Below are 27,642 nucleotides of genomic sequence, written 5' to 3' on the forward strand. Positions count from 1 at the left end.
CAATACAATTGCCGAAATTATGTATTTGTACCATTCAGATACCACGAGTAGGTATCATTTTTGTACACCATGGAGGTGTAATGACAATGATGAACGATGAATGTGGCTATTTTTATATTAATATTATCGGTATATTTAAATGATTATTTTTGATGTTGAAGTGGATGATTATTTTTGTACTGTTACAGATATGTATACGCAATGCAGGTGTATGTTAAAGTGGATGATTAGTTTCTAATTATTACAGGTTTGTCTAGATAATGCAGGAGTTGAAATTTGTAAGGCATTTTATATTTTCCGTAAAATTAATTCACAAACCAAACATGAAAATTGATTTTCCGGAAAAAATGGATTTCATTTTCCGTAAAATGTTTACCTGAACCAAACATAAAAATTGATTTTCCGTAAAACAAAAAGCATTTTCCGTAAATGTTTGACCGAACCAAACACCAGAATTGATTTTCTGTAAAACGATTTCCGAGACAGCCAAATAACCTCAATACATTTTCCTTTTCCGGAAAATAGCATTTTCGGAAAATATGTATTTTCCGGAAAACGTTTTACGCGAACCAAACGCAGCCTTAATAGTTTATAGTTAGATTACTAACAAGAGTAAACTTATATGAGTGAGGTGTCTTAATTGACAATACCTAGTCAAATTTTTAACAGAGATGGACTTAAATGAGTAGTGTGTCTTAATAGTCTACGCTTATCTTGCATTTAACGATCAATTTACTAGCAAAAATGGACTATAGGACCAATATAAAAGCAAAATCAAACATAATTAACATGCCAAAATGAAAACAACCCCAAATTTTAAATGTCAATAACTCTCACACAAAAATAAACAAACACTCAAACTATTCTTAGGAAAAATCCAATCCATATTCTTCTAAGAATCTTCTCTTATTCAATTCATATTCTTCTAAGAATCTTCTCTTTTCTTATATGGGAGGACCCTTGGACCAAAACCACCAATCCTTTGCAACAATACCTATTTCTAAACCTTTGCAACAACACCTATTTCTGAAGCTCCAATCCTTATTCAATAACGAATTTTCCTTTCATACCTTCCATACCTTCCACACCAAGAAAACCCAATAACAAAAATCAAATCCAAATAGGAAATTGACAAAATTTCTAGCCTTATATATGCAAAGAAAGTAAGAAACTACTAAAAGGAGGCAGCACCATGAATGCAAAGGAAACTAAAATGTCTCAGATCTCTAACAAGATAGAAAGTAGAGATAATATTGCTGTTCTTTGGAGGCATACAATAAGAATGATGTAGATTCATCCAAGAAAATTTTGAGTTGTTATTAGTAGGTCCCCTTCAATGAAATGTACTTGGTTCGTGGGTGCAAATTACCCGTAAATTCTCTGCCTTATACCATGTAAACGAAATGAAAGAAAATGGAACCTATAAAAAGGATTTTGAAGTCAAAACCAAAAGATGTTGGAGCAAATTAAGGGACCTCACAAATGATGAAAATGGAACCTATAATGCTTGGTTTTTTATATTTCTTCCATCTCTTTATAACTTGATCGATCTCAATAGTTATGTCCATTGCATCTTTCCCTGCCATTCTCACATTTTTCTATTCAAGAATTTTTTCTCCAGTTGAAAACAAGTTCCAGACCAGCGTGCCTATGATGTACAACACAACAGCCACCTTGAATACATCATCCCAAGAACCTATAGAAAAAAGAGTTGGAAAGAATACATGAGCTGAAACAAAAAGTTCATAAGAAAAGCAAATTTTAGGTGGCAAATTGTTTCTTTGCACCCACTGTACTAGCACCACTGTCATCAAGACTGCCCCTTTGGGACCATTTGGACCTCACAAATGATGAAAACCCTGACGAAAATGGCACCAGTACAGCAGAAGTTCATACTTTTTCTCATGTAGTGGATGTATGGTTTGTTTACCTCGTTGAAGTATGTAACCAGTTGCAGCTGTACCAAATACACCAGCAAGCACTCCAGCCGTGTTTGACAGTCCCAACAAAACTCCCTGCGATTAATGTCAATAGCTTTTTTCTTTTTTTGACTTTTGGAATAATAAATACTTTTTAACCTTTTAATTCTATAGACATTTTAAATTTTAAATAAATTAATTGCTTTTTGCGGAAGAAATGAAATAAAAGTGTAACTTGATTAAAGGACAAGACAGATCATAATGTAGTTATGGGATTTCTAAAAGGGGAAAAGAAAAAGAAGAAGGAAGGAATAATAGGAATAACTCACAGAATAGCGTGGTCCAATGTCTTGGTGATTGGAATAGAGACCAGATTGTGAAAATGCATCGGATCCCTGTGAGGAAAAAGTATGTGTTAGTCAATTAGATAACAAAAGTTTTGACAGAATCAAAATTTGCCGCTAATTTTATGGCTTTCATAAGAATAAAAATTCTAAAAGGTGCTGCTTCTACAACTAATATTACAAATAAAGCAAGAGCATATGAAATTTCATGCGCATTTCATCACAAGCCTTTACAATACACCCTTCTGCACTTATTTAGAGCAACATATAGGTTCTAATTATTTTTTATATGTTTTAATTTCTAATTATTTCCCTTCTCTATTTACTAAATAGAAACATTGTGTCATCTCATTGCAGGATACAGAAACTTCTAATTTTGAGGTACATGCCTGGCCTTCCTTCCCAAGGTAGCAATCCACAGGATCATAAAGTTGCAACTGAACAGAATTTATTCTCAAAGTCAAAGCTTAGTTCTAATTTTGGTAATTGACTAATTGCATTCATAATTCTTTATTAGACCACCAATTCATATTCCATGCAGAACTCAGTGGACTAGAATAAACACAACATATGTCCAAACACCACATTATATGACCTAAATTTGAATAAAGCATAAACAGTTGTTTTCAGATTTATCAACGCCTGAAATGTACTATAAGAAGGGCCATGCAGACTAGCTAAGGACATCTAAAGAATGACAAGAACTCACATGTCTTCTCTTAGAGACTATTGCAGCTTGACAACCAAGAGGATTATAACATTCATCATCAGTAAAGGATATACTTGATCTATTTATGTAAGCCCCTCAAATGTCTTTAGCTAAAACTACCAAAAATACATCAAAAGGCTAGTTGTTTACCGCAGGGTGTGTATGCTTAATCTAAATTGCTGCTCGTTTACTGAAATGTCTGCTGACATTCAGTAATTTCTGTTTCTAATTTGAGTAAAAACCATTTTGACTTTTTTTGGCCATAAAAAGTAACACCTTGCTACTTTTACCATGCTCAATTTTCCTAAAAACTTTTGATTTTGGGAAATTTTGACAATATGTCAATTTTAATAACTTGAAATGAAGTAAAGTTGTTCCCTCTTGATTCTCAGAGAATAGAATTTTGAGTAATGCTTTTAAAATTATGATTATGGTCAGAATTAATTATTTGCATGTCGCAGCAGATATCAAGTGGCAGATCACATGCCACCTCCCCCCCCCCCCGTTTTTTTTAAAGGTCAGAGAATTCAAAGTTTGAGAGACGATCATGCATCAAAAAGCAAGCAAGGTAGCAAGTACTAATCAAAGACTGCAGAGCTGATTTCAACTTAATGCAAGTCAGTCTCCAAGCAAACAATCACACTAGTAGACAGAAAATGAGGATGAATATGTCACAAATAAAGAAATCATTTCCACATTTCACATTCATATTTCTATGTCAACAAACATATATCCATATAAATGATCCTTTCTCTGTCTCAAAAACTTGGGCTATATATCCCTTTTGGAAGTCTCACAGAAAGTGTCTACGCTCTAGGTCAAATATTCTTTTTGTATACTACATTACTTTCCTAAAAGAACCTTTTTGTTTTTGCTTTAATTACAAGTGACGTATTTACTTTTCTACTCTCAAATCAAAATTTAAGGAAAATTTTGGAAAACTAGTACAAAACTAAGTAGGCAGAAAGAATTTATTACTATTTTCTTATAACTTGTGCTTTTAGCAAGGGACTAGTTTGGTGAGAAAGAGAGAGTAGAATAACAGGAATGTGAGAAACATAAACACAAATAGTGACAATGGGTCAAGTACCTGATTGTAGTAAGTAGGCATCCAAGTCAATAGAATAAATGTTCCCCAATTATGGCAGAAGTGAGAGATTATAAGAGCCCAAACAGGTGCTTTTGATAAAATCAATCTCCAAGGAATGACTGAAACAGGTTCCTTTGACACATTGCCACCCAATATAAACCTTTTCTCCTCCACACTAAGTTTTGGATCTTCTTTTGGTGAGCTATATGCCTGGCAAAAAAAAAAAAGGGAATAGTAGAGTTAACTTACGTGGAATGACATCTGAAATTCAACTTGAACCAATCCAATTTTATCTTGCAGCCTAAAACAGGATATCATATTTCTTGCTTTAATTCTTCTTTCTTCTTTTTTAGAGGGGGGGGGGGGGGTGTTGTTAAGATTACCAATTTGTATGACATTTTCATTAATAAGAGTGTTCTATTTTCTAAACTTATATGAACATTGAGCACTATGTATTCATTTGATAAACAATCCATGGATTACATTGTACATGATTTAGGCAAGTTAATGAGATTAACATATAGAAGATCTAAATCACAATTCCCTTATAACTCATAAGCTTTTCGTAGTTGGAGATGAAATTGGGTATTTCATCTGATAAAATTATAATACATCAATCATAATAATTTTTCTTGATTATGGAAGTAGAGACTTCTAATTGATATGTTAATGTATTTAGAAAACATTGAATATGATCATTGAAAGTTATTATGCTAAACTACCATAACTTGAATAATTAAGCCCACGACTGCTAAAGAGCATTAATTCTCAATCCTAAGAAGATGGTGAACTCAAACATTAAATGTAAGTTGCTTTATCATATCAATTATTATATTTTTATATCAAAGTAAAATATAAAATATAATAACGGTAACTCTGGATTAGTTATAAGATAATAGGAGTCCAAAGTCCAAAAGGGTTAGGTTTTATTTTTCCACTAGTCCCACAAGCTATGTATTTAAACACCCCTAGGGGTGGCCAATATAGAAAAAGAATTTTGTTGAGAAAACTCCATAGGCTCGACAAGAGCAAGAGAGAGAGAAAAAAAAAAAAAAAAAAACTCCCTCTACCCACAAGCATAACACTTCTAGGAGTTTCAATAAAGGAAAAGCCCATTCTCTTAGCCAACACAAGTCATTGAAGTGAAGATTAAAGTGTTGCAAGATTTTTTATTGGGTTTTCTATTTAGAGCATCAAATGAATGTGAGTTTTTATCTAAATTTCAAGATTCATGTAAAATTGTGATTTGTGCAAAATCAAAAGTAGATCTTGGTTTTTATTACACTGTGCATGATATGAATGATATACATATTTCCAACAGGGTGACACCTTTCATTTTCCATTGGAGAATAGCCAAAGAGAGAAAAATCTTACTTTGCTTAGCCATAATGCAAACCAAATACTTCCAAGAGAGCCAAATGAGTAAAACACAGATGACCATCCAAAGTTTTGGATAAGAAGAGGTGAGGCAGCCAACCCTGTGACGGAACCAAGATACATGCCACTGTATACCAGTGCAAGTGCTCTACTTCTCTCAGACACTGGAATCCACTTAGAAAGTATATTATTCATAGCAGGCATAGCAACACCCTGTGAAGAAAGTTATTACTGTTAAGAACAAGAATCCTCTATCTACTAACCAATGGAAAGAAGAAGAAGAAATCTATCTCTAGTAGGGAAGAAGCTTACATATGACTTAGTTCAAATCAGAAAATTTCAACTTTCAATGTGTCACTAGAACAGTTATTATAAATAAATAAAGGTACAATATCTTGAGCTATAACAAATCTAAAATTTACAAGAAAATAATTATCAATGTACATATGGGTTTGTAACTTTTCATTTCTTGAAAGAGGTCTATGATTAATTATATTTTAAATTGGTTTACACTGTCCTCATCACACTTTTCTGGCTGGATAATCTGTCCTTTGTACTACTGATCATTTACAAAGCTGGGGCTGCCATTTCATAAAGCAGAAAGAAAGTTGCTCAATTGACCACATGATTAAAAATAAAAGGCTCATTGCAGTTATCTATCAAAACTATTGGGACATTTGCAATGTACATCCTAAACTACAAAATTTTGCAATCAACACTGTAGTTCAAACCACCATCCAAATCACTGTCTAAATTAATAGATTAGTGGACTTCTATCCACCCTAAACTATGTGGACATTTGCAATGTGTGCCTTAAACTACAAAAGTACTGCAATCATAACACTAATTTAAGGTTAATCTGTCCATTAATATATTAATTTAGACATAATTTGGACGGTGGAATGGACATTGCAAATTTATCTTGAATTGAGGTGCTGATTGCAGGATTTTGTATTTAGGACATTACAAATGCCCCATAATTTAGAGCAGATACTGTAACTAAAAATCTTTTTTTTTTTTTTTGANCCCCACCCCCAAAAAAGCACCCCCAACAACAACAAAAAAAAAAAAAAAAAAGGGACAGGAAAATTATTTGAACTCCCAATTTTTTACAATATGACTGTTCAAAAACTCACCATAGATATACAGAATAAATATTGTGGTTGCATACTAGTTATTAGAACAACAACAATCAAGCCTTAGTCCCAAAATTTTGAGGTCAGCTATAGATCCTTAATAAACTAATCAATGTCAGCCACAGGTATAGAAATAGCCTTAAATAGTTTCTTCGTAATTTTTTGTAAAAGGTGCTAGAATTTTGACAGAAGAGTTCATAAATGAAATATGATCTTAATTTTCTTAATGTCAGTACCCACTCAATTTCTATAGTCTGGAGTGAAAGATGACATTTTAGCTGCCCAAATCACCTCTCTGAATGGGATATTACTCAAATGAATTATAATTTCCTCTTACATTGTACCTTTTAACATTAGTTAAGAAGCTGGAAAAAATACACAATTCAAGCTATGGTGATATTGTTGTGAAACTAGCTCAAACCTGACTGCATGCCATGCATAGCACAGCCATAGCAGGTGTCTTCACATGGCTCAGCTGTGTAAGAAAGAAGGCCGGGCCCAAAAACCCAATCGATTGCATGATCTGCAACATCAAAAGGATTTGAAGTTCAAGATATGAAATAGGAGAAGCACTAATTATATCTAAACTGCTCATTTACCATAATAATAATTTATCAAAGAGGGTTACTATAATCATTCATTCATCTTGAAAAAACTTCCAAGAACTCTATTTCAAAAAATTATCCACTATTAGTTGGAAAAATGTCATCTAGTTGGCATCAAATGGTGTTTCCAACGGAGACATTGAGGGTACAAATCCCCCCTCCCCAGTTGTAACTACCAAATTATCAAAAAAAGTCAACAGATATCATCTCCAAAAGAACTTGTAGCTTAATTGATATTAACCATGGAATGGTTGCTTTGTAATACCATTAGGACACTAGCCATATGCAATAGACAATTGCAAATCGGTAATATATGCAGTACCAATGTACAGAATACCATCATAATACTTTATGATAAAAATCAGTCCTAATATCTTTTGTTTGTGTCTACATAGTCCATTTCTATAAACATTGATATAGTACAACATTTAATTGTACATGATTAACGTTTCAAAGTTAAGGAATATTGACTCTTGCCTTACGAACTGCTGTTATTGAAAGACCTCTGCTCACAAGTGTGTCTGCAATCCAGCCTCCTATATTTGCAAATACAGCCATGGTCAACCATGGCAAGACACAGAGCAGTCCTGATTCCGTTAGGTTGAACTTTAAAACCTGGTAAAACAACCAAGATTAGGCAGGACAAGAATGACTTGTTCATTCCTCAGATATAGACATTTAAAAAATCTTTTTTTTTTTTTTTGATAAGTCTGTAACTAAAAATCTAATTGATGTAGACAAGCCAAGAATAACAGAAACAAAACAGCATCATTGGAAGAGACCAACCTCACCGATTCCCATAAAAGCACGCACAACAAGCAAAAAAGGAAGCCCCACTCTTGCAGCAATAGGTGTCAAAATTGTTGCTATTGACCACCAGACCACCCCAAAACCTAATACTACCTTTCCTCCAATTTTATCTGCCCAAATGCCTCCAACAATCTATATGCCACAAAAGTATAAAAAGACTGTTAGATTCAAAGAATTGAAAGTAGTATTTCTCACTTACAGTGGATGGGATCAATAGACAACTATGTGTGTGCGAGCATGCACAAGACCAAAACATGTATTAGTGCCAATCTATATATATCTAAAAGCTTAAGTGTAGTATTTATTGTTACTAGGCTCCAGTTGAGCCACATCATCAACCATGTTAACTTTTTTCTTTTTCTTTTTTTCCTTCAATTTTTAAACAATATTAATCTATAAATAAATAGTGCAACTTTACACATTACCATGAACAACCTTAACATTCTTTAACTCATTAAATCCAACTCACCATTAATTTAGCATTCTTCCAATTCTGAACTCTTCATTTTCCCTTTCAAAATTGTTTCGCTATTTTGAAGTTCAAACCCTTCAATTGCCACTCCTGTGATTATGTTATTTTTAACACTATAAATTTCCAATTGCTCTCTCTACCTCCGCAAAAGTTGCCAAAGTGGCATCAGATTTGGAAAGTCCCTTTGAGGTTTGTCCTTTCCCTTCTTATTTTTTCTTTTCCCCCAACTTCGGTTTTTCCATTGGATTTCTAAAGTTTGTGGATGATATGCCTTTTTGTGGGTTGCCAACAATGTGATCACTTTGGGGCTATGGGTGGCTAGGATTGGTTTGTCGGTTATGAGAAGGGTTTTCAAGAATTAGAAATCTTTACAACAACTTCTTACTTCATATTCATGTTGTACAATTTTTATTTTATATTTGTGTTTTACCTGTTCAATTTGTTTATCTTTGATATTTTAGTTTTCTTAGATTTGACATTTGTTTAACTCTATGTAAAAAAGGAAGAAATGAAAACCAAAGTTTAATGTATTTACCTATGATTGTTTTGAAACAATATAGAGTATACGCTGTAATTATACTCCAATTATTACTTTCATATTTTTTGACTCAATGGTTCTTTTTTGTTGTGTAACCTTTCTCAATTTTTGTTTGGCTTCGACAAATATTATGTTTAGCACACTTTTTCTTATTATGTGCAGCACATAATAATTTGATCTTGCAATTCAATAGACAATAAAAAAATCTACCTCAAAATTTTGTTCATGAGGAAATAGAAAATCTCAAAATATGGTTGGGGGTTTAATTTTTATCTGATTTTGATAATGCTAAATGTGGAATTTGGTTCTTCCAAGGTCTAGGATCATTAATCTAGATACATGAGAGTTTGACAATAAAGGTTTCTCAAGTGGCCAAAGACATTTCTAAGGAACTTTAAGAGAAGAAAGAAAGTTTTTTTTCAAAACTTCCATTATTATATATAGTATAGATATGTATAGATATTGTTTTTGGTTTTTGATTCTTCATTGATTCCATGATTTAGTTATTAAGAAAAGTCCAAATTAATAGAACGGAAATGGATAAATTTTTTAAGGAGTACAAATTACTTTTAATAATTTTTAGAGAATAAATTATGCATTATAGCATATTACAAAATAATTATATATTCCCACGCATCGCGTGGGTTTGCAACTAGTTCATATAAGTGAAACCATCACAACCACAAATCTCAGGGGTAGAAACTTGACTAAATCCATCATGATGCACTTACAAGTATATAGCCAGCTAAATGCACTTCCAAATAATGCTAAAGTATTACAGGTATATTGAGTGAAACCTGAGTAAGTAGGTAGCCCCAGAAAAAGGAGGACTGAATTAAGCCAACTGTTGCACTGTTCCAGTTAAACTCCTTCGACATTGGAAGTATTGCAATGCTCATGTTCACCTAAAGTGAAAATTCAGTTAGCAATAGAAAGGTACTGCAAATATGATGAATTTTTCCAGCAAGCATCTTGGATTTTTTTGCAGTGCTCATGTTCACCAAGAAGTGAACATCTAAGTTACTACAAGTTAGAGATATTTCTAAACCTAGAATTTCCATATAAACTTGAGATACCTTAAAACTCTCTAAAGATACTCATTTATAATGAAAGGTACAACAACTAGAAATACATGAAATGGAAAAGAATGATGCTAGCTGTGAAAATACATGAGAAGATGGATGTGGCATACAAATAAAGATATAACATTAAAATACTCACACGGTCCATGTTGCACAACAGAAATGCTGTAAAACAGAGCAGTACAATCACCCAGCGTTTGGGAAACTGCTCCCACCAAGGAGATACTTCCTCCACGTTTCCTTCTACTAAAACAGCCTCACTTGATGTTTCTGTTGATGTCAGTGAGTCCACTTTCGCTTCTGTTATGTCATACTCCTCAGACTTGTAATAAGTACAGGACCTGTTTGACTTAACAGGCTCAGAAATATGACATAGCTTGGTTTTTATGCCTAATGTATTCAGCCCTCTTCTTTTAATCTTAATGCTCTGAGCAGAATCTGAAGAACAATAGCATTGATACCGTCCATAGACTCTTTGCCTAGAGTTGCTTCTAAAAATAGTTTGCAAGGGAGATGGAAGAGACTGCTTCCATTCATCATGCAACGTTCCTATTGGCTTTAGAACTTGCCCATCCGAAGGAGTAGGAGCATGCAGAAACGTTCCATATGAGCATCTAGATAAAGCACCATTTGCCCTCAGACTACCAATGTGTTTGTAGAACATATTCCCATGTCCATGCTGTGGTACAGCAATAGCAAAACCCGAATGCTCTCCTCTCTGACGTGAAACGGCATGTTCTGTCTGACATAATTTTCCTGCCAACATTAGAACCTCAAGTGCATCATAAAGCAGATATTAACAAACAGCGTTCAGTATTGCTAAAATTATCAATGAACAAACATCTTAGGAAATTATAAGACATTAACCCATTTAGGAAATTCCCCCAACTTCTTTAATTCATTGAGTTCACAACTGTAAGAAAATGCAGGACATAGCTTTCCAAACCATGTTAGTATAAGAAAAGATCATGAACAAGTAGAGAGAGAAAGAACACAAGTCAAACATCCACAACGAAAACCTCAAAAAGGATAAATCTTTACTATTGAACTCTATATGTTACAATGAACCCATTGAGAAGGGTATTTATAATAGACTAAATCCTAGGAAGCATGAACACTTCATTTGGGGTGCCGTACGGCCATGCTAGTGGCATACTTAGGTACAGTTCCTTTTTAAGATTCTACCATGTGAATTTTTTCTCATGAAATGAAAGTATATTTTTAGTTAAGTATCTACATGGCTGAATCTTATGAAATGAACCTAAGGAATAGCACATACCTAAGTTTTGTCATTTTAGAAGTTGTTCGAGTCTCTGTGTCGTACCCGTGCCCATTACCACACTTCCTAGACTAAATCACAGGGCTACAAGACTCCTAGTATACTTAGGATGACTTATACAAAGGAGAACTAGGATTTTCCTAATACAATTAACCTTAACTAGTATAATACAATGGGCTTTCGTTGGGTTTTGATATTCCTAACGATAGAAGGTTGCACATGAGTTGATTATACACACAATTACCTTAGACAATTTTCAGAAAATACTGCAATAGATTAGGAAGAAGATAATAGTTGTAATAATAATGATAACAAGCACTAATAGAAGTGCGGCGTGTAGCCGGAAATGGAAAATCCTGCTCTTGTTTCCAAAACCGATCACTGATTATAAAACTGCATAGCTCCAAAGCCCATCTACTTCTATCAGTGCCTTTAAACATCAAATTTTAATTAATTAATTAATATTTATATAGCTTCTCAACAAAAAATAATAATAATTAATATTTATATAAAAGAAAAAAAAAAATATATATATATATATAAAAGTTAAATTTAAATTTAAATTTAAAAAAATAAAAAATAGTCCTCAACCGAAAAGCCGTTGAGTTAATTAATAAAACAAACTTTATCCAAAAGTCAGTACTCAGTAGTAAACCAAATTCCGCTCTAGAAAGTTTCACATGCAGCTTAATTTTTCAGCTCAATACCACAAAGCACCTAAAATTCCATATAATCCTGCTCTACTGCCCTACTCTACTCTACAGAAAGTAAAATTCAACTCCACAAAAGCACAAAAAAATGAATTTCCAAAGAGAAAAAGCAGAACCGTCCGATTGAAACCGAATTTCGATAAATCCAATAACAAAACCAAGAATTCACAAAAATGCAGCTACAAAACCGCTCACACCAGTAAAAAATGGTACAAGCCCATGCACTCAAAAGCAAACAACAAATAAAAATAATATTTAATAATCAATTTCACTAAAGAAAAAAAAAAAAAAAACATACACAAATTTCTAACAAAAAAAAACAGTACCTGAACCGATAAACGAACCGAAATTCCGGTTCGAAATTAAACCGCCGATGGCCATTTTTCTTTAGCGAAGATTGTTGCTATAGCATTTCAGAATTCAAAGCATCAGTAAACTACGCCGTTTCCAGTTTTTGGTTTGCTTCGTTTTAAGCTAGAGAGGATGACACAAGAGCTTCATATGAATTGTGTGCAGATTTTATTTCTTTTTTTCTTCTGTGTGTGTGTGTGTGTGTGTGTGTGTGTGTTTTTTTTGTTACAAAAGCGGGAAAAATCTCAGTGGCGTTATACACGAGAAAAGGAGGGTCGAGACGCTGACACGTGGCACATAATCCTCTTTACGTTTTTTTTTTTTTTTTTAATTTAGAAAATACGTACAAAATTAGAAATTGCTTAACCAATTGTGTAGTGAGGACATCAATAAGTGTACGAAATTATCCAAATGCACCTCCGTGCAAAACGCATTTGCTGTGGTTTTTCTTAGTTTGGGTGAGTTGGTAAATAAAGGGCAAGGGCATGAGTAGTTTCGGAAATTTGAAAAAAAAAAAAAAAAAAAAAAAAGAGGAAAATCTTTAGTCCTGACACTGAGGAGGTTTTCTCCATCGCAAAAGTTTCAATCGGGAAGTGTCACCCGCGAAAGGGACTGACCTCAAACAAGGCATCAAAACGTTGCGTTTTGAATTTAAAACGATCCATGGAATATTCTCTTCTGACACGTGGCAGTTTGGCTTTGTAGTTTGTAATGCAGCTAATGCTTACGGCATGATTTTGTCTTGTTATTAAATTTAAAAAAGGGTTCTACATGCTTTTAATGTAAGCCGAGCATTAACAATGCTTAGGTGTTTAGTTATAAAGACTATTTTGTACTATGATTATTATTATTATTATTATTATTATTTTGACAAAGAAGAGACAAGATGATCATGATGGTGAAGAAGATGAAGAAGAAGATTGAAAGGTAGAAAACGGAGAGATGCAGAGACAATGGAAGAATAAAAAATTGAACTGGACTTAGGTTGATATTTACAATGATATCCCTTTTTTTAGATTGAATTTGCTAAAAGGTTACAAGCAAATCGATTTCATGATATAATTAAGACAAAAGTTTGCAAATAACAATTTTGGATAACCCTTTGATAGGTGAGACAAAATTTATAGAAATTTGATTTGCAAGCTTATTTATAAAAAATGAAGAGATATTACTGAGAAGATAAATCTAAAAAGTCATTTGTACTGAGACATATTATCTAAGCGTTTGATGTAGGATGTGGAAGCGCACGTCTACTTCTAGAAAATAAGAAACAAAACACGTTTGCTTCTGAAAATAACCTCAAATCTACAAATGTTCTTAGGGTTTGAAATCCACCAAAGAATAAAAAGACAAAAATCTGAATTTTATTAATTGAATAATTGTTCAAAAAACGTATATAGACTTAAGGACCTATTTTAGAACTCCATAAAACTTGATTGATAAGAAAATATATTCTAAAATAACTCCTAATTGATACCTAACTATAACAGAAACAAAATTTGACCTAAAAAGTATTAAGAGTACCTAAACATAAGGAAATAATAACCCTAAACCTAAAATAACGAAAATTACAAATTAAATACCAAAATTAATAAATTACAATAATTAAATTGTAAATTCTGTTTACATTAGACCCCTCCACTTGAAACAAACTCGTGCTTGAGTTTATGGAATGTTTTCCATCGACTTTTTATTTTGTCACTATATCAGTATCTCTTATTTTTATAGCTTTGATTATCTTGCTTTACAACTTTGATGAATTGCTGATTTTGTTGTTTATATCTTCATAATTGATCATCACATAATTTGGTTAATTGGAAATAAAATGAAATAAAGATTGGGATCAAAACATTTATTTTTTTTAATATTTAAAACAAACACTTTTGTATCTCCAAAATGCGAAATGAGAGTTTCAGTTAAACCACACTCCCTTTTGGGTTGGTAATTACGTTTTCAACATACAATTTCATTAATTTCAACCCAGTGTTCATCCAAACAAACTCTCCTTTTCAATTTCAATTTCAATTGGACTAAGGTTAACAAATCTACTCTACAGCCTCTAACTCTCACATCCTAGGAATCCAGCATCCCATACAACGCTTCTTTCGCCTATTGCTGTTGGGCTTCGTAGCTGGCCCAAAATAAAATACATTAATTTTAACTTCCTAACCACTTATGGGCTTAACATAAAAAAATAAAAAAAATAAAAAATGTTCTTCAGTTTTGAATTCCGTCTCTTCCAGGATGGTTCAAGTTGAACAAGGATGGCTAGTTTTGGGTTTCCGGCTAACATATGTGACCACCGCTCCAAACTCTGGGCCTCAGGGAAAAAATAAAAACCTGAAACTACTCTTTAGCATCCACAAGGACCACTGATTGACCATTTATTAGTAACTATATTCAGAGTCATACAACCACTATTTAATGTACTGGGTAAGACTTAAGATCTAGGAAGATAGTCACCAAAACTGTTGTCTCTGCTACAATTGTGGATCTGTTGCAGAATGAAGATAGTCACCAAAACTGTATTGATGCTTTAGTCAGTGATTGTAAGTCTGAATTAAGGGCCATTCCTATGGTCCAAATTCAGCATTGCTATAGAGAGGCAAATAAATGCGCCGATGCTCTAGTTAGACGGGGGCCCTTACTTCTTCAAGATTTTGTTATTTTCTTAGACCCTCCAGTGGAAGTCTCCTTGTTGCTTAGTCTAGATTCTGCTGGGGTTTGTTATGATCGTTGTATTCCTGTTTTTTAGTTTTTAATAATATTTTCCTTCTTACCAAAAAAAAATAATAATAAAAGATACAAACACACGATGCGGTCCTGCACAGTAATATAAGCAATTTTTAAAAATTTATAACATGACAGTGGTTACAAAAACGAAATATTAGTGCTTCTTAGCTTAAAAGATACATGCTAGTTCTAGCAAATAACTAAATTATTTCCTTTTGCAATTCAAGGAAACAATGACCATTGACAAACCCAAAAACAGGATTGAGTATCCTGATCCAACATATGATCAATCACATTAACTCATTAATGAGTAATTTTAGATTTAGAAAAACAATAACATTTCAATAACACAAACCAATATACCCCCACAAATACTTCAACAACAAAGCTTTCATTCTAAACAAGACCAGACTCTCTCTTCTTCAGAGAGTTCATTCTTCTGTTCTGTGATTTTAATCACTCATCAAAATGACAATAATAAAAAGTCTAGCATCTTAGGGTCTGTTTGATACTTATGTTTAAACAACAGTTTTCAATTTTTTGAAAATAGTAAATAAAAAAGTATGTAAAAATACGTGTAATGTTGTTTAAAAATTGAAAACATGTGTTTGAAGTCGCGTACCAAACTATCTTAAAGACCCTAAATTTTTCACTTCTTGGCACTGTACATGGACTCCACCTTCCCATCGTTCCCACCAAGCAACATGTACTTGTCTTTCCTAGTCAATCCAGTGCACTCAAAACCCAACACATTACCCAACACTTTCTGCACATAATTCGCAACCTCAATCGACGATTTCCCACCAGCCTTACAGCTCATCTCCTCCGGCAACCTGTCCAGAAAAGTCACCTCGTACGTGGGCCTAGGATTCATGAAAAAGAAGTACGGGTCCCAGAACTTGACCCCACGCACGGTCGTGCCGTAAAACATGCTCTGCTTACAATTCACCGCCACGGGGACGATCCTATCGCTCATTTCTGCGAACAAAGCACTGAATCGCAGCAAGTACGGCTCGCGACACGTGGTGCCTTCTGGGCACACGACCAGGTCACCCTTTTGGAGGAGCGAGGTGATGCGCGCAGCGTCGGCCGCACGATCGCGCGTCAAAGCGACGGCTGGGATTGGAGATAGGAATCTCGAGAGGCGGCTTACGCTGTATGTGACACACGAGACTTTGCGTCCGAGTGCTATGGCTATTATGATTGGATCGAGGGCTGTGCGGTGATTGCACACGTAGAGGTTTCCTGGGGACCCAGGTGATGGAGCAGGTGGTGGGTTGCCACGTATGATGAGCTTGATGCCCAGCATTGCGTACGTGTACGGTACAATTCGCTCGGGTAGAGGGAGATTGAAGTATACACGTAGGATTGAGAGCATGAATCCGAATGGGAGCCAAATGTAGGTGATTAGGGCGTTGATTGGGTCCGGACGCTGGACTAGGCGGCCGTCATGGAAGATGATTCGATCCTTGAGGCGATCGAGTGGGACCGGAGTCGCCGATTTACTGCGGTGCAGCATGTAGCCCTCCTGTTTAGCATAAGTCAGCCAATATAAAAAACTGTCAAAAAAATAATAATTCCACAAATAATAATCCCAAGAAAATACCAAGAGCAAATATGCAAATAAAAAGGGGTGTTATGGCATTGTAACGTAATTTTGCAATTAATCCAAGATTTGAGTTATTCTAACAAAGAGTGGGGGTGCTTTTTTTTAAGATAGTATTTATGTGCGTCTGTTATATGAAAATAATTAATGTCTTAAAATATGTGGGGCTTATCATTTATGGGTGTATCAATCTCATCAATCATGAGATATTGGTTGTATGCAACTATTAATCGATAAGTTGCGATAAAAAAAAAAATAATAATAATAATAATGGATAAGTAATTCTCCACACAGAGAGTTGGATTTTTTAGATGAGGTAGATGGCTGATCAAATTAGATAAGTATTGCTTTTGATGTTTAATTTAAAAAGGGACAGTTCCTATGAAAGCAACCATCACACAATCAAATCACTCTTTTTAGATGTCATGGCATTAATGTATAAAATTAAGGTATAAGATAATTCTCCACTGAGAAAGAGTTGGACTTGGAGTGTCTACTGAGGTAGTTGGCTAAGATCATTCATATTAAAGATGGTATAAATGCTGAAATGTTATAGTTGCAACTAAAACACTAAAAAGTGGGTTACAACAAAGTGCTATAGCTAAAAGAAATAGCACCTTAGCTACAGTAAGCTGTATCTTGACAGCTTACTGTAGCTATATCTTATAAAAAATATATATATCATTTTAAAGCTTTTTCTCTCTTCTTCTCTTTAAAAAAGATTTTTTTTTTCTTTTTTTTCTTTCCTTCTTCTCTATTCAGACTTGCTGTTTCTCTCCCCCTTCTTTTTTCTTTTTTTCTTCTTCTTTCTCCTCTCTCTTTGAACTCGATCTCCCTGTGGCTTCTGATTTGTTTCAGTGGGTTTCAATGGTGGGCCACGGTAGTGGTGATTTGTGGGTTTGATTTGGAGGTACGGTGGTGAGATCGGTGAGTGTGTGGGTTGGATCTTCGAGTTACAATTTTGTTTTGATGGCTGGTTGTTTTTGGTAGATAGTTGTGGTTTTGCTTTTCTTTTTTTTCTTTTTTCCCTTCCTGTAGTGGGTTAGATCGGCCACGGGTGAGTACTTGGTTGAGATTTTTTTTTTCTAGTGGCCGGCTGTTTTTGTGGTGGTTGGTTGTAATTTTGGTGGATTGTTGTGGTTATGCTTTGGTTTTTTTCTTTTTTCTTTTTCTTTTCTTCCTGCAATGGATTGTGGTTGCCACGATGGTGCCTGTGGCTTGTAGTGGTGGTGGTTGTGGTGGGTTGTGGTTGCTACAAGGTGGTTATGGCAAGCAGAGTGATGGTAGGGGTGGTGGAGGATGTGATTGCCCTAATTTTTTGTGTAGTTTTTTATTATTTAAATGAAATGGTAAAAATATAGAAGCTTTGATGTAAGATTTATCTTAAAGTGAGATGGTTAAATAAATAAAATAAATTTTTGAAGTGTTAAAAGTTATAATTTTTTAGAATCCTTAATGTGAATACTCTAATCAAAAAGAATTATTGCTTTAGATGTTAAAGTTAAAAGGATACAGTTACTATCAAACAATCAAATCACTCTTTTTTGTCTTGAGATTTGGTATCAACCGTGGTTTATTCTTAATTACTCTAAACAATGTGAAATATGCATATCTCATTTAAAAAAATTAAAATTAAAATGATTTGCATGCAACGCATTCTACTGGAATCCAAGTGAAATGGAAGATTGAGAAAATTAACATATGAAATCACCATAGTGAATTGGGGTCTAATTATTTATAGTCTAAAATGTGTGTTTACATTCAACACCAATTTATATACGGTTTTTAAAGACATTTTTTTAAAAAAATAAATAAAAATACAATTATATTTTTGCATGACACTCCAATTATCAAAAGTCCACAATCCACATATTTCGTTGGTCCATATTAATTTGCCAACCCACCCCATGTTTGACAAACTCTTTCGGCACCAAAGCTTGCACTAAAAAGTACAAAGTACAAACCAGTGCTGGCCAAGATAATTTGAGGACTTAGGCGAAAATTTTAAAGGGGTCATTTACGTTTAAATATCACTTAAATAATATTTAGTTTATTTTTTTATATCAAATCTATTACTAATTCACACTTATTAATATGACTAATTCACCCAAAGTGAGCTAATGATGCTTACTATATAGGTTTTACAAATTAGCATATCACCAATTAAAAAAAAAAGTTATTTGAACATTCCTTTATTATACTGTTTGAGTGATACTGATCATATATTACTATCGCATTAGTTTGTAAGTTTTTTGTCATAAAATTTGTATTAGTTTTAACATTTTTCATTCATTTAATGGAGATTAGATTGCATTTCTATTAATTCTTTTTTTTTTTTTTGAAAAAATGTTAAACTTACTATAAATTTTATTACAAAAAGTTTACAAATTGATGTGACAATAAGGTGACACTTCAACAAAAGAATAAATGAGTATTGAGTTATTTCATGTAATTGGTGACATGTCAATTTATAGGACTTGTGTAATAAAATTTGTAATATACTAACATAACTCTAATATTTTAGACTTTGAGGAAAAAAAAAACACCAAACTGACTAACTCACATTTTTCTTTAATTTTTTCTTAAAAAAAACTTATTGCCCCATATTTGGGGGCCTTTGCCTGTTAGGGGGCCTTAGGCCATGGCCTAAATGGCCTAGGCCTAGGGCCGGCCCTGGTACAAACCCACTCCCCATGCTTTTCATAAAGCATATTTTTCCCTGTACGTAATTTATCGTATGGTTTACTCTCTTTGTTTTTTCCTTTGTTTTTATCTTGGTCACAGTAAGTTGTCATTAATTAAAACGCGTAAATTCTCTGTATGGAATACAATAGTCGCTGGCCGGTAGTTGAGGAGGGTTAAGACTGTGGGTCCCAAGGGGTTCAACAACCATAACTCTTGTCTTCTTTTGTTCTTGGTCTGATCGACTCATGAAACCCCAAAGTCCAAACATCAACATCCTTCCGCCGTAAACTTCTTCCCTTACGTTTTCACCTCAACCATTTATGTACTTCATGGATTTTTATTCGTTTATTGCAACGAAAGATAAGATTTATACCAGCAAAAACACGCAATGAATAAAAAATCAAAAGAGTAAAGTACTAAAGTATAGTACGAATATGACAATGAGAATCACAACATTCACGAATCAAGCAAAATTCATGAAACTAGTTATCTAATATTAATACTAATATGAGTTTAGTTAACATTTTTAAAAATATTTATTAAATTAATATCTTTAAAACATCCATTAACTTTTCTCTACTAATGTTCACTAGTCCACTAAACAAGATTAGCTTTGTAAATTAAGCGAAGTTCACCAAAACCACATTAGATTAAACTCTGTAAGTAATTAAAAAAAAAAAAAAGAAAGGATATATTTGAGAGGAGGATGAGGCCACGGAAGAGGCTGCCGGCTTCGATGGCTACAAGCATGAAGTAAGGAAGAGAGCTACTAGAGATAAGGAGAGTTCCATCGAGGTCAGCTGCGATGGACTCGTACGAAGAACCGCTACATGTGGTTATAGAAGGGAAGTTTCGGCTCGATTTCGGTGGAGCCATGGTGTTTCGGCCGATATGAAACCAGTGTAAACTGTTGCTGTGTTTGTTTCTTTGGGGCAGTGATTGCAGTGTTGAATTGGAGAGAGGGAACGTTGGGTTTTAAATGAGGTGGGTTGGAGTGTTCATTTACGGATTTGGGTCTCCACAACTTCTTTCCCTGTTCTCAATTAATGCGCCGGTTTGTTCAAAATTTTCAAATCATTATTAATTTATTGTACCCTTTTTCAGTGCAGGGTTTTTTTGTTTTTTGTTTTTTGTTTTAACTCTTAATTTTAATTTTCTAATTAAGGGTAAAATACAATTAATGGTCAGGTAAAAAAAAAAAAAAAAAGGCAAAACGTTCATAAACGCGAACGCCAAAAGTTATCCAAACAGAGCTTAAGGATGTGTTTGGATACCATTTATTTTGCTGAAATCTGAAAACTGAAAATACTATAGCAAAATAATTTTAAATGTGTGAATAGTGCCGTGTGGCCTATTTTTAATGAAAGTTTTGTTGAAAAAAGAGGTTTGTGGGTCCTGTAAACAGTGGAAAAGAAAAAACACCAGTGCACGTTCTAAAAAATAAAAATTTACGGGACCCCCTAGAAAAGCAAAAAAACACCGATGTATATTCTCAAGGAAAAAAAAAAAAAAAAAAAAAAAAGAAACGCCAAAACACAGACGCTGGGTCTGTTTCAGCTAGGGGTGTCCATAGGTCAGGCCGGGTCAGGTTTGTGCCCAACTCGGACTCGACCCGAATGAGGCGGGTGGATAACAAATTGACCCAAAACTGACCCGGAGATCTGGTCGATTTTTTCGGTTCAGGTTTCGTCGATTTCGAGTTAATTCGGGTCGGTCTCGGGTTTTATCTCCGGCGCCAAAATCTGGCCGGATTCGGCGAGATCAGGCCGAAATCTGGCTGGACTCAGCGAGATCAAGTCAAAATCTAGCCGGATCCGTTGAGATCTGGCCGGATACGTCGAGATCTGGCCTAGATTTCATCGGATAACGGCGATATCTCGCCAGATCTCGAAGGATCTGGACCTGATTTCGCCGAAAATTGTCGAAAATTCGTAATAACTTTTCAAACAGAGAAAGGCCATGGTTCGAGTCGAGTGTCACTGGTTTCGAAAGGAAAAACCGACAACTGACCCGCATGGGTTAGGTTAGCAAGTTCGGAACCCGCGTCCAATCGATAGAGTCGTCAGATCAGGTGGCGGCGGGTCGGACACGGGCGGGTTGGCCGGGTTGAGCGAGTCTTCAGGTCTGTTGGATACCCCTAGTTTCAGCTGTACCCAAACGGGTACTAAGTTGATCAGTTTGAAATGCTTTTTATCTGGTTGATATTGACCCAAGTCTAACTAATTAATTAGTTGAGGAAGATGAATCTTATAACTAAAATCACTAATACTCTAACGATGTGTTTCGGTTAAGATTAAAAATAAAATTATTTCACTATTTAGATTATTTTTGCTATTATTCATGGACTCCACTGTACTATTTCAACTAACTTTTAATTTATCTACAGTACTTTTAGCAATAATTTTTCAGTTTCAGCAAAATAAGCAGTATCCAAACATACCCTAAATGTGCCTTGGGATTAGTTTGTTGTTGAAATCTTATTTACTTAAAGTTGGCAAAATTATAGTTGTATTTAAAAAAAAAAAAAAAAACACATATAACGTATACAACTTTAAAAATAAAATATAACATGCTAGATAGATAGATAATAAAAAATTAAAAATTTTGGAAGAAAATATATACGGAACTTATGAAAAAGAAAAAGAAAAGAAAAAACTAATCAATGATACTAGTAAATCCGTCATACAAACATTTATATTTGAGAATTACTGGTAATATCATTAGTACTTTTCATCTACAATATATACTTTTAATATAACTTTCATCTACTAACATACATTAGAAATAAGTCAATTAAAAATTTTAAGTTTAAAATTTTATAATAAATTTTTGATGAGTGGGTTAACATTAGGGTTCAACACGATCAAGTCAGGTCAAGATCAAGTAGGAGTCAAAAACTTACAAGACTAAAATGGGTTAAAATTCCTAACACCTGTACCCAGTTAATTCTTCGTTCAGATTTGAACATATTAATTAATTCAAATCAATTTTTTCAATTCTTCATCTCTAAAGAAAAATTCTCGGCCCCATACCTAGCTAGCTACATATATAGGTTTTAAGCATGATTATAAAGAGAAATTATCTTAGAGCAGACACCATAAATTAAAATTGTATTATATCTATCACAAAAAAAAATATATAAAAAAGTTTGTAAGCATATTTTATTACTATTTTTATTACAAAAAAATTATAACTAAAAGACAGCTTTAATATAATTGTGATAATATATTGTATCTCATAGGCCCTATCACAAAAAACGCAGCTAAAAACACTTAGAAACTTGACTATAAACCTAACTTATAGCCGCGTTTTTCAAACCATAGACCTATCCTATGGCCGCGGTTCTTAAAAACACGGCTACCACACTATGGTTGACCTTGCACATGAAATTTTGCGATCAGATTCAGCTGAACATTTATTAATAGGTCTCAGCCTCACTTGAAAATGCCGGGTGGCCAAAAGGTAACAACAATAGGACGGACAAAATGGGTAACTAAACATATAATTCTAACTATATAATTAGTTGTCAATGTTTTCAAACTATATTTTTTACTAGCATCTCGAGTTTGAAAGACTCGATTTTGGCACATAAATCGAGTCTCAAATACTCAATTTTTATGGCCTAATCATATCCGATGTGGCATATTTTTCCACGTGACGACCACATGGAAATCGAGTTTCTAAGACTTGATTACCCAGAGAGAAAAAAAAAAAAAAAATAGAAGGAGAAGATCAGATCGGACCACCGTGCGCGACCCAGAGGCCCAGGCCAGGCGCGAGCCACGCCGCGTGCTAGCCCAGGCCACGCGCGAGCCCAAGCCGTGTGCCGCCCAGGCAATGCGCCAGCCCCGGCTGCGTATGGCTGGTGAGGCTTTCTCTCCCTCTGAGCTCTTTCTCTTTCTCTCCCTCTGATCTGAGTTTGGATTGAGATTGATGTGTTTGAGATTTTTGAAATTTTTTTTTGGGTATTTCGGTGCATGGACTTAGAATTTTTTTTAATTTTTTTAATTTTTTTGTGTTAGAAATCGAATTTAAGAAACTCGATTTTCATGTGGTCGCTACGTGAAAAAATATGCCACATCGAATATAATTAGGCCATGAAAATCGAGTTTTTGAAACTCGATTTATGTGCCAAAATCGAGTCTTTAAAACTCGAGATGCCAGTAAAAAATATAGTTTAAAAACGTTGACAACNCCGCCCAGGCAGTGCGCCAGCCCCGGTCGCGCCTGGCCGGTGAGGCTTTCTCTCCCTCTGAGCTCTTTCTCTTTCTCTCCCTCTGATCTGAGTTTGGATTGAGATTGATGTGTTTGAGATTTTTGAAATTTGTTTTTGGGTATTTCGGTGCATGGACTTAGAATTTTTTTTAATTTTTTAATTTTTTTGTGTTAGAAATCGAGTTTAAGAAACTCAATTTTCATGTGATCGCCACGTGAAAAAATATGCCACATCGAATATGATTAGGCCATGAAAATCGAGTTTTTGAAACTCGATTTATGTGCCAAAATCGAGTCTTTAAAACTTGAGATGCTAGTAAAAAATATAGTTTGAAAATGTTGACAACTAATTATATAGTTAGAATTTTATGTTTAGTTACCCATTTCGTCCCAATAGGACCATTGAATTTATTGAAAGTTTAAAGGGGAGAAAATAAAAATTGAGAGGATTTATCCATATTTTTCGACTGTCCAACAAGCATAAAAATTTGTGTTTTTAAGCTCAATCAAGCAGTGGTCCATATCCAACATTGGACTTACTAGAGATACCAATTGTTCTTGAGCTATAACATCAATCCTGAAAGTTAGCCATTTTAATTATCATACGTCTTATTCTGTGGCAGTGGTCCTTTTGTTTACCTATAATTTACACAGGAACCAATTTTAAAAGCAAATTAATAGAAAACATTAAACTCTTGATCAGAGTTAAATTTCTCAGTCCGGGTAGTTCATCAGCCTGTTTCTATATATCAATAAATAAGAGGTGCTCACTTCTAGCTAATACCAATAATTAACATAAATATTGATTTGACTCCAAGTAACAAAACTTTTGCACTAAATTATTCTATATAGGGTTTTGTTAATAAGTATTCTTAGGGCAATTGTTAATAAACTATTTTATGAACATTTAACGCTACTTTCATAGGAAATATAAAAAACTGTCCAAAATTTTTTTTCTTTTTTTTAATTTTGTTGTAAAAAATTTCTAAAAATATTTCATAAACCAATGTCTTTAAAGCAGCTATAAACTTTTTCCTTTTATATATATGCCTTGTCTCCAATACAAGCATTTTGTTTCAAGTAATTCCTGTGTGCCACAAAATTAAAACACTTCCATCATTGGAGTGGACATAGAAAAATGATGCAGTTGGTTGGCCGTGACTGTAACATTAATTTATTGATCTATTATCATATTTATGATCTGGTTGACAATCCTATAGGGGTGATGAAAATATTCTGTAATTCATTAAAGACGGTTGAGCTGTAAGGTATGGTGGCCCAACCATCTCTTTGAGTTTTGGTTCAGATTCAGATATCGTTGCAACCAAACTGTGATCTTTGAACATGGCGGGCCTTCACAATGTTAATTAGTCAGTGTACTATAGTTTTGACTTCAATGACTGCCACTTATTTAGAGTGTCATTTTGAGTGTACATAGCAAACAGTCTAATAAGCTAGCTAGCGAGTTAGCTTTCCAATTTAATCAATTAAGATTGGGTTCCAAATCAGATTATAAGTTCAGTTTTTAGCTTTTAGTTTTTTTTAGATTTTATATATAGTTTTTTAAAATTTCATTTTTTTTTTTGTATTTTCTCATTTTTTTAAAAAAATTCAAAATACAAGTATACTTTAGTACACTTTTAGCAAAAAACTATACAAGTTGTTTCTAAACGGACACTAAGTAAACTCCATATCAATACTTATCTCGTGATATCATCATAATACATAATGGATGTCATCAAAAGGTGAAAAATCACAAACAAAAATGCTTTCTCTTTCTTGAAGTTCCTTAATACAGCCTAGCTAGCAGGCATTGGCTTATTGGATTTTGCTTGAGGAGAATAAAACCAATAAGTACTAGTCTCTATCTGTCCATATATTAATGTGAAAAAATTGCCATCTTTGTGTCCTACCGAATTTGCCGAACTTATTAGAAAATCTAAACATTACTTTGACACTTAACATTGATAGTGATGGGCAAATATTTACTGGGATCAAAGCTATTCTATAATCTATTGCAGCTGCAAGCAGCGTAGGGAAAATTGCTTTGTAAAACTTAAACCGTGTGAGGACTGAAGCATGGGAACATAAGCGTTGGGAGTTGGATAATATTTAGAAGCCTTCAATTTTTGTAGTATTTTTTGCCGCAGTTAGTTGGAGTAGTTGAAGTCTTGGAGAGTTCAACCGTATCTAGCTTTTATTGGTGGCCATACTTTCTTTAATTTTGACCAGCATAACCTTGTTGTCGTCGCTGCCTTTTTTTTTCTTTTTCTTTTTTTTCCTTCTTGCAATTTGATTTCGTGTGGGATTCCTGCAAGCAAGTTAGTTGGTCCGTAGGTTTCTTTAGAAAATGAGGAAAGATTTATCATTTTTAAATTTCTACCACCCTAAAGATTCAATCTTTGTTTGCTTCTGAATTCTGATTGCTTAAATTCAGATTGCTTCAGATTGCTTAAATTCAGATGGTGATAGGTTAGAGATGCTATACGAATTTTGATGCTTGTAGGAAACAATGAACTGTGTGCTAGCCTCCTTTGGGATTGAACCTTATCCCTTAAATTCTCTTTGGGATATTGAATGCATGTTATATATATTTCGTGTGTTATTGGGAATGACTATAAACTGCTTAGCCTTGAATGTCTTGGATTATTCAGAAACTTATTTTAATTGGTGGAATGAGTTGCCGGTAGATTTTATGAGTCAAAAACTATCTTGATATTTTTTAGAAGAATTAATGGATTACTAAAACATGATAATTGTTATTAAATTGATATTGTGGGTGCCTAAAATCTTTCACACACATAAATGAACCCCCAAACATGCATGTTTCAATGGTTTGTAAATGCTTTATTGTTCAATCTATGATAGGAGACTTCACACCTAAAAAAATATTATGATACTTTTGGAGGGATGACAGGCCCAGAAATGTATATTGGGTCATGAGCCTTGTCTGAGGATGCTTAATAGTTCAAAGATGGGTAAACGTTATTGTGGAAAGGTGCACTAGTGAATAAAAGAAGAGGTCTACTCATAAGGGTTCAGGATGGAGGTCTGAGGACAAATGCCACCTCGGCTTAACAGAGCAGAGGTCAGAAAGCTGGGCATGTCCCCAAGAGCAGCGTTCTGGGTGGTTCTACTGATAAGGATGAGCATCAGGAAAGGATAAGACGATGGAAAAGTAAGAAATATCTAAGGAAAAGCCGCTGCCATCACATTGAATGCTCTGTAACTAACTCTCTGACCGCATTAATGTGAAAATGATACTTGAACAGTGATATTTAGCCTTACAGCTACCTCTAGAAAAGCTTCAAGAAAGTGCTGATGGGACAAGGATAAAAGCTAGACATCTGATCAACACGTGGATGGCTAAGATGGAGCGAAGAAGGGTAATATAAAGAAGAAGAATCCCATTGTAGGGGGGCATCTGAGAATTTGTAAAGAAAAAACACGGTAGCACTAAGAATTGTAATTATAATCAAGTCTAAGAAAAACATTATTCAAGAACTACTCTCCTTGAACATTGCCAAGGAAGAATTTCTTTGCACAAACTTTTTATTTATTATTTTTCCTTGCTTTTTTACCATCTTTAGTCCATTGTGAGCGTTGTCACTTCATTGAAGCCTAGTTTTTAGCCCACTCTCTACAAATTCATTGTATTGGGCTCTCTACAGAATCTTGGTCATGCCTCGCTCCTCAGACCACATATATTGGGTAAATTAATACTTCTTATCATTTGTTTAAGTATTAAACAGAACCTTGATCATGCTTGGCTCCTCGGACCACATACCTTGGGTAAATTAATACTTCGTATTATTTGTCTAAATATTAAACAGAACATTTATCATGCCTAGCTCCTCGAACCACATACCTTAAGTAAACTAGTACTTCTTATTATTTGTTTAAGTAGTAAACAAAACATTGGTCATGTTTGGCTCCTCAGGCCACACATCTTGGGTAAACTAATACTTCTTGTCATTTGTC

The 27,642-nt window shown here is 34.1% G+C and overlaps 2 protein-coding genes across 2 annotated transcripts; both read right to left on the minus strand.

The window, feature by feature from the left end:
* Window positions 1–1,193: 1,193 nt before the first annotated feature.
* LOC112034616 (ascorbate transporter, chloroplastic) lies at window positions 1,194–12,649 on the minus strand. Its single transcript, XM_065765490.1, has 9 exons — window positions 12,398–12,649; window positions 10,222–10,838; window positions 9,798–9,905; window positions 7,967–8,122; window positions 5,437–5,652; window positions 3,985–4,272; window positions 2,249–2,314; window positions 1,931–2,015; window positions 1,194–1,696 (listed from the first exon to the last, which is right to left on the minus strand). The coding sequence occupies exons 1-9, from the start codon at window positions 12,450–12,452 to the stop codon at window positions 1,599–1,601; spliced, it is 1,689 nt and encodes a 562-aa protein (XP_065621562.1). The 5' UTR covers window positions 12,453–12,649; the 3' UTR covers window positions 1,194–1,598.
* A 2,801-nt stretch (window positions 12,650–15,450) lies between these two features.
* On the minus strand, window positions 15,451–20,408 carry LOC112034580 (glycerol-3-phosphate 2-O-acyltransferase 4). The gene is made up of 2 exons (XM_065765491.1): window positions 20,103–20,408; window positions 15,451–16,787 (listed from the first exon to the last, which is right to left on the minus strand). The coding sequence occupies exons 1-2, from the start codon at window positions 20,320–20,322 to the stop codon at window positions 15,805–15,807; spliced, it is 1,203 nt and encodes a 400-aa protein (XP_065621563.1). The 5' UTR covers window positions 20,323–20,408; the 3' UTR covers window positions 15,451–15,804.
* Between the last annotated feature and the right edge of the window lie 7,234 nt (window positions 20,409–27,642).

This window comes from Quercus suber, unplaced genomic scaffold (assembly GCF_002906115.3).
Source record: "Quercus suber isolate HL8 unplaced genomic scaffold, Cork oak 2.0 scaffold_633, whole genome shotgun sequence".
NCBI lineage: Eukaryota > Viridiplantae > Streptophyta > Magnoliopsida > Fagales > Fagaceae > Quercus > Quercus suber.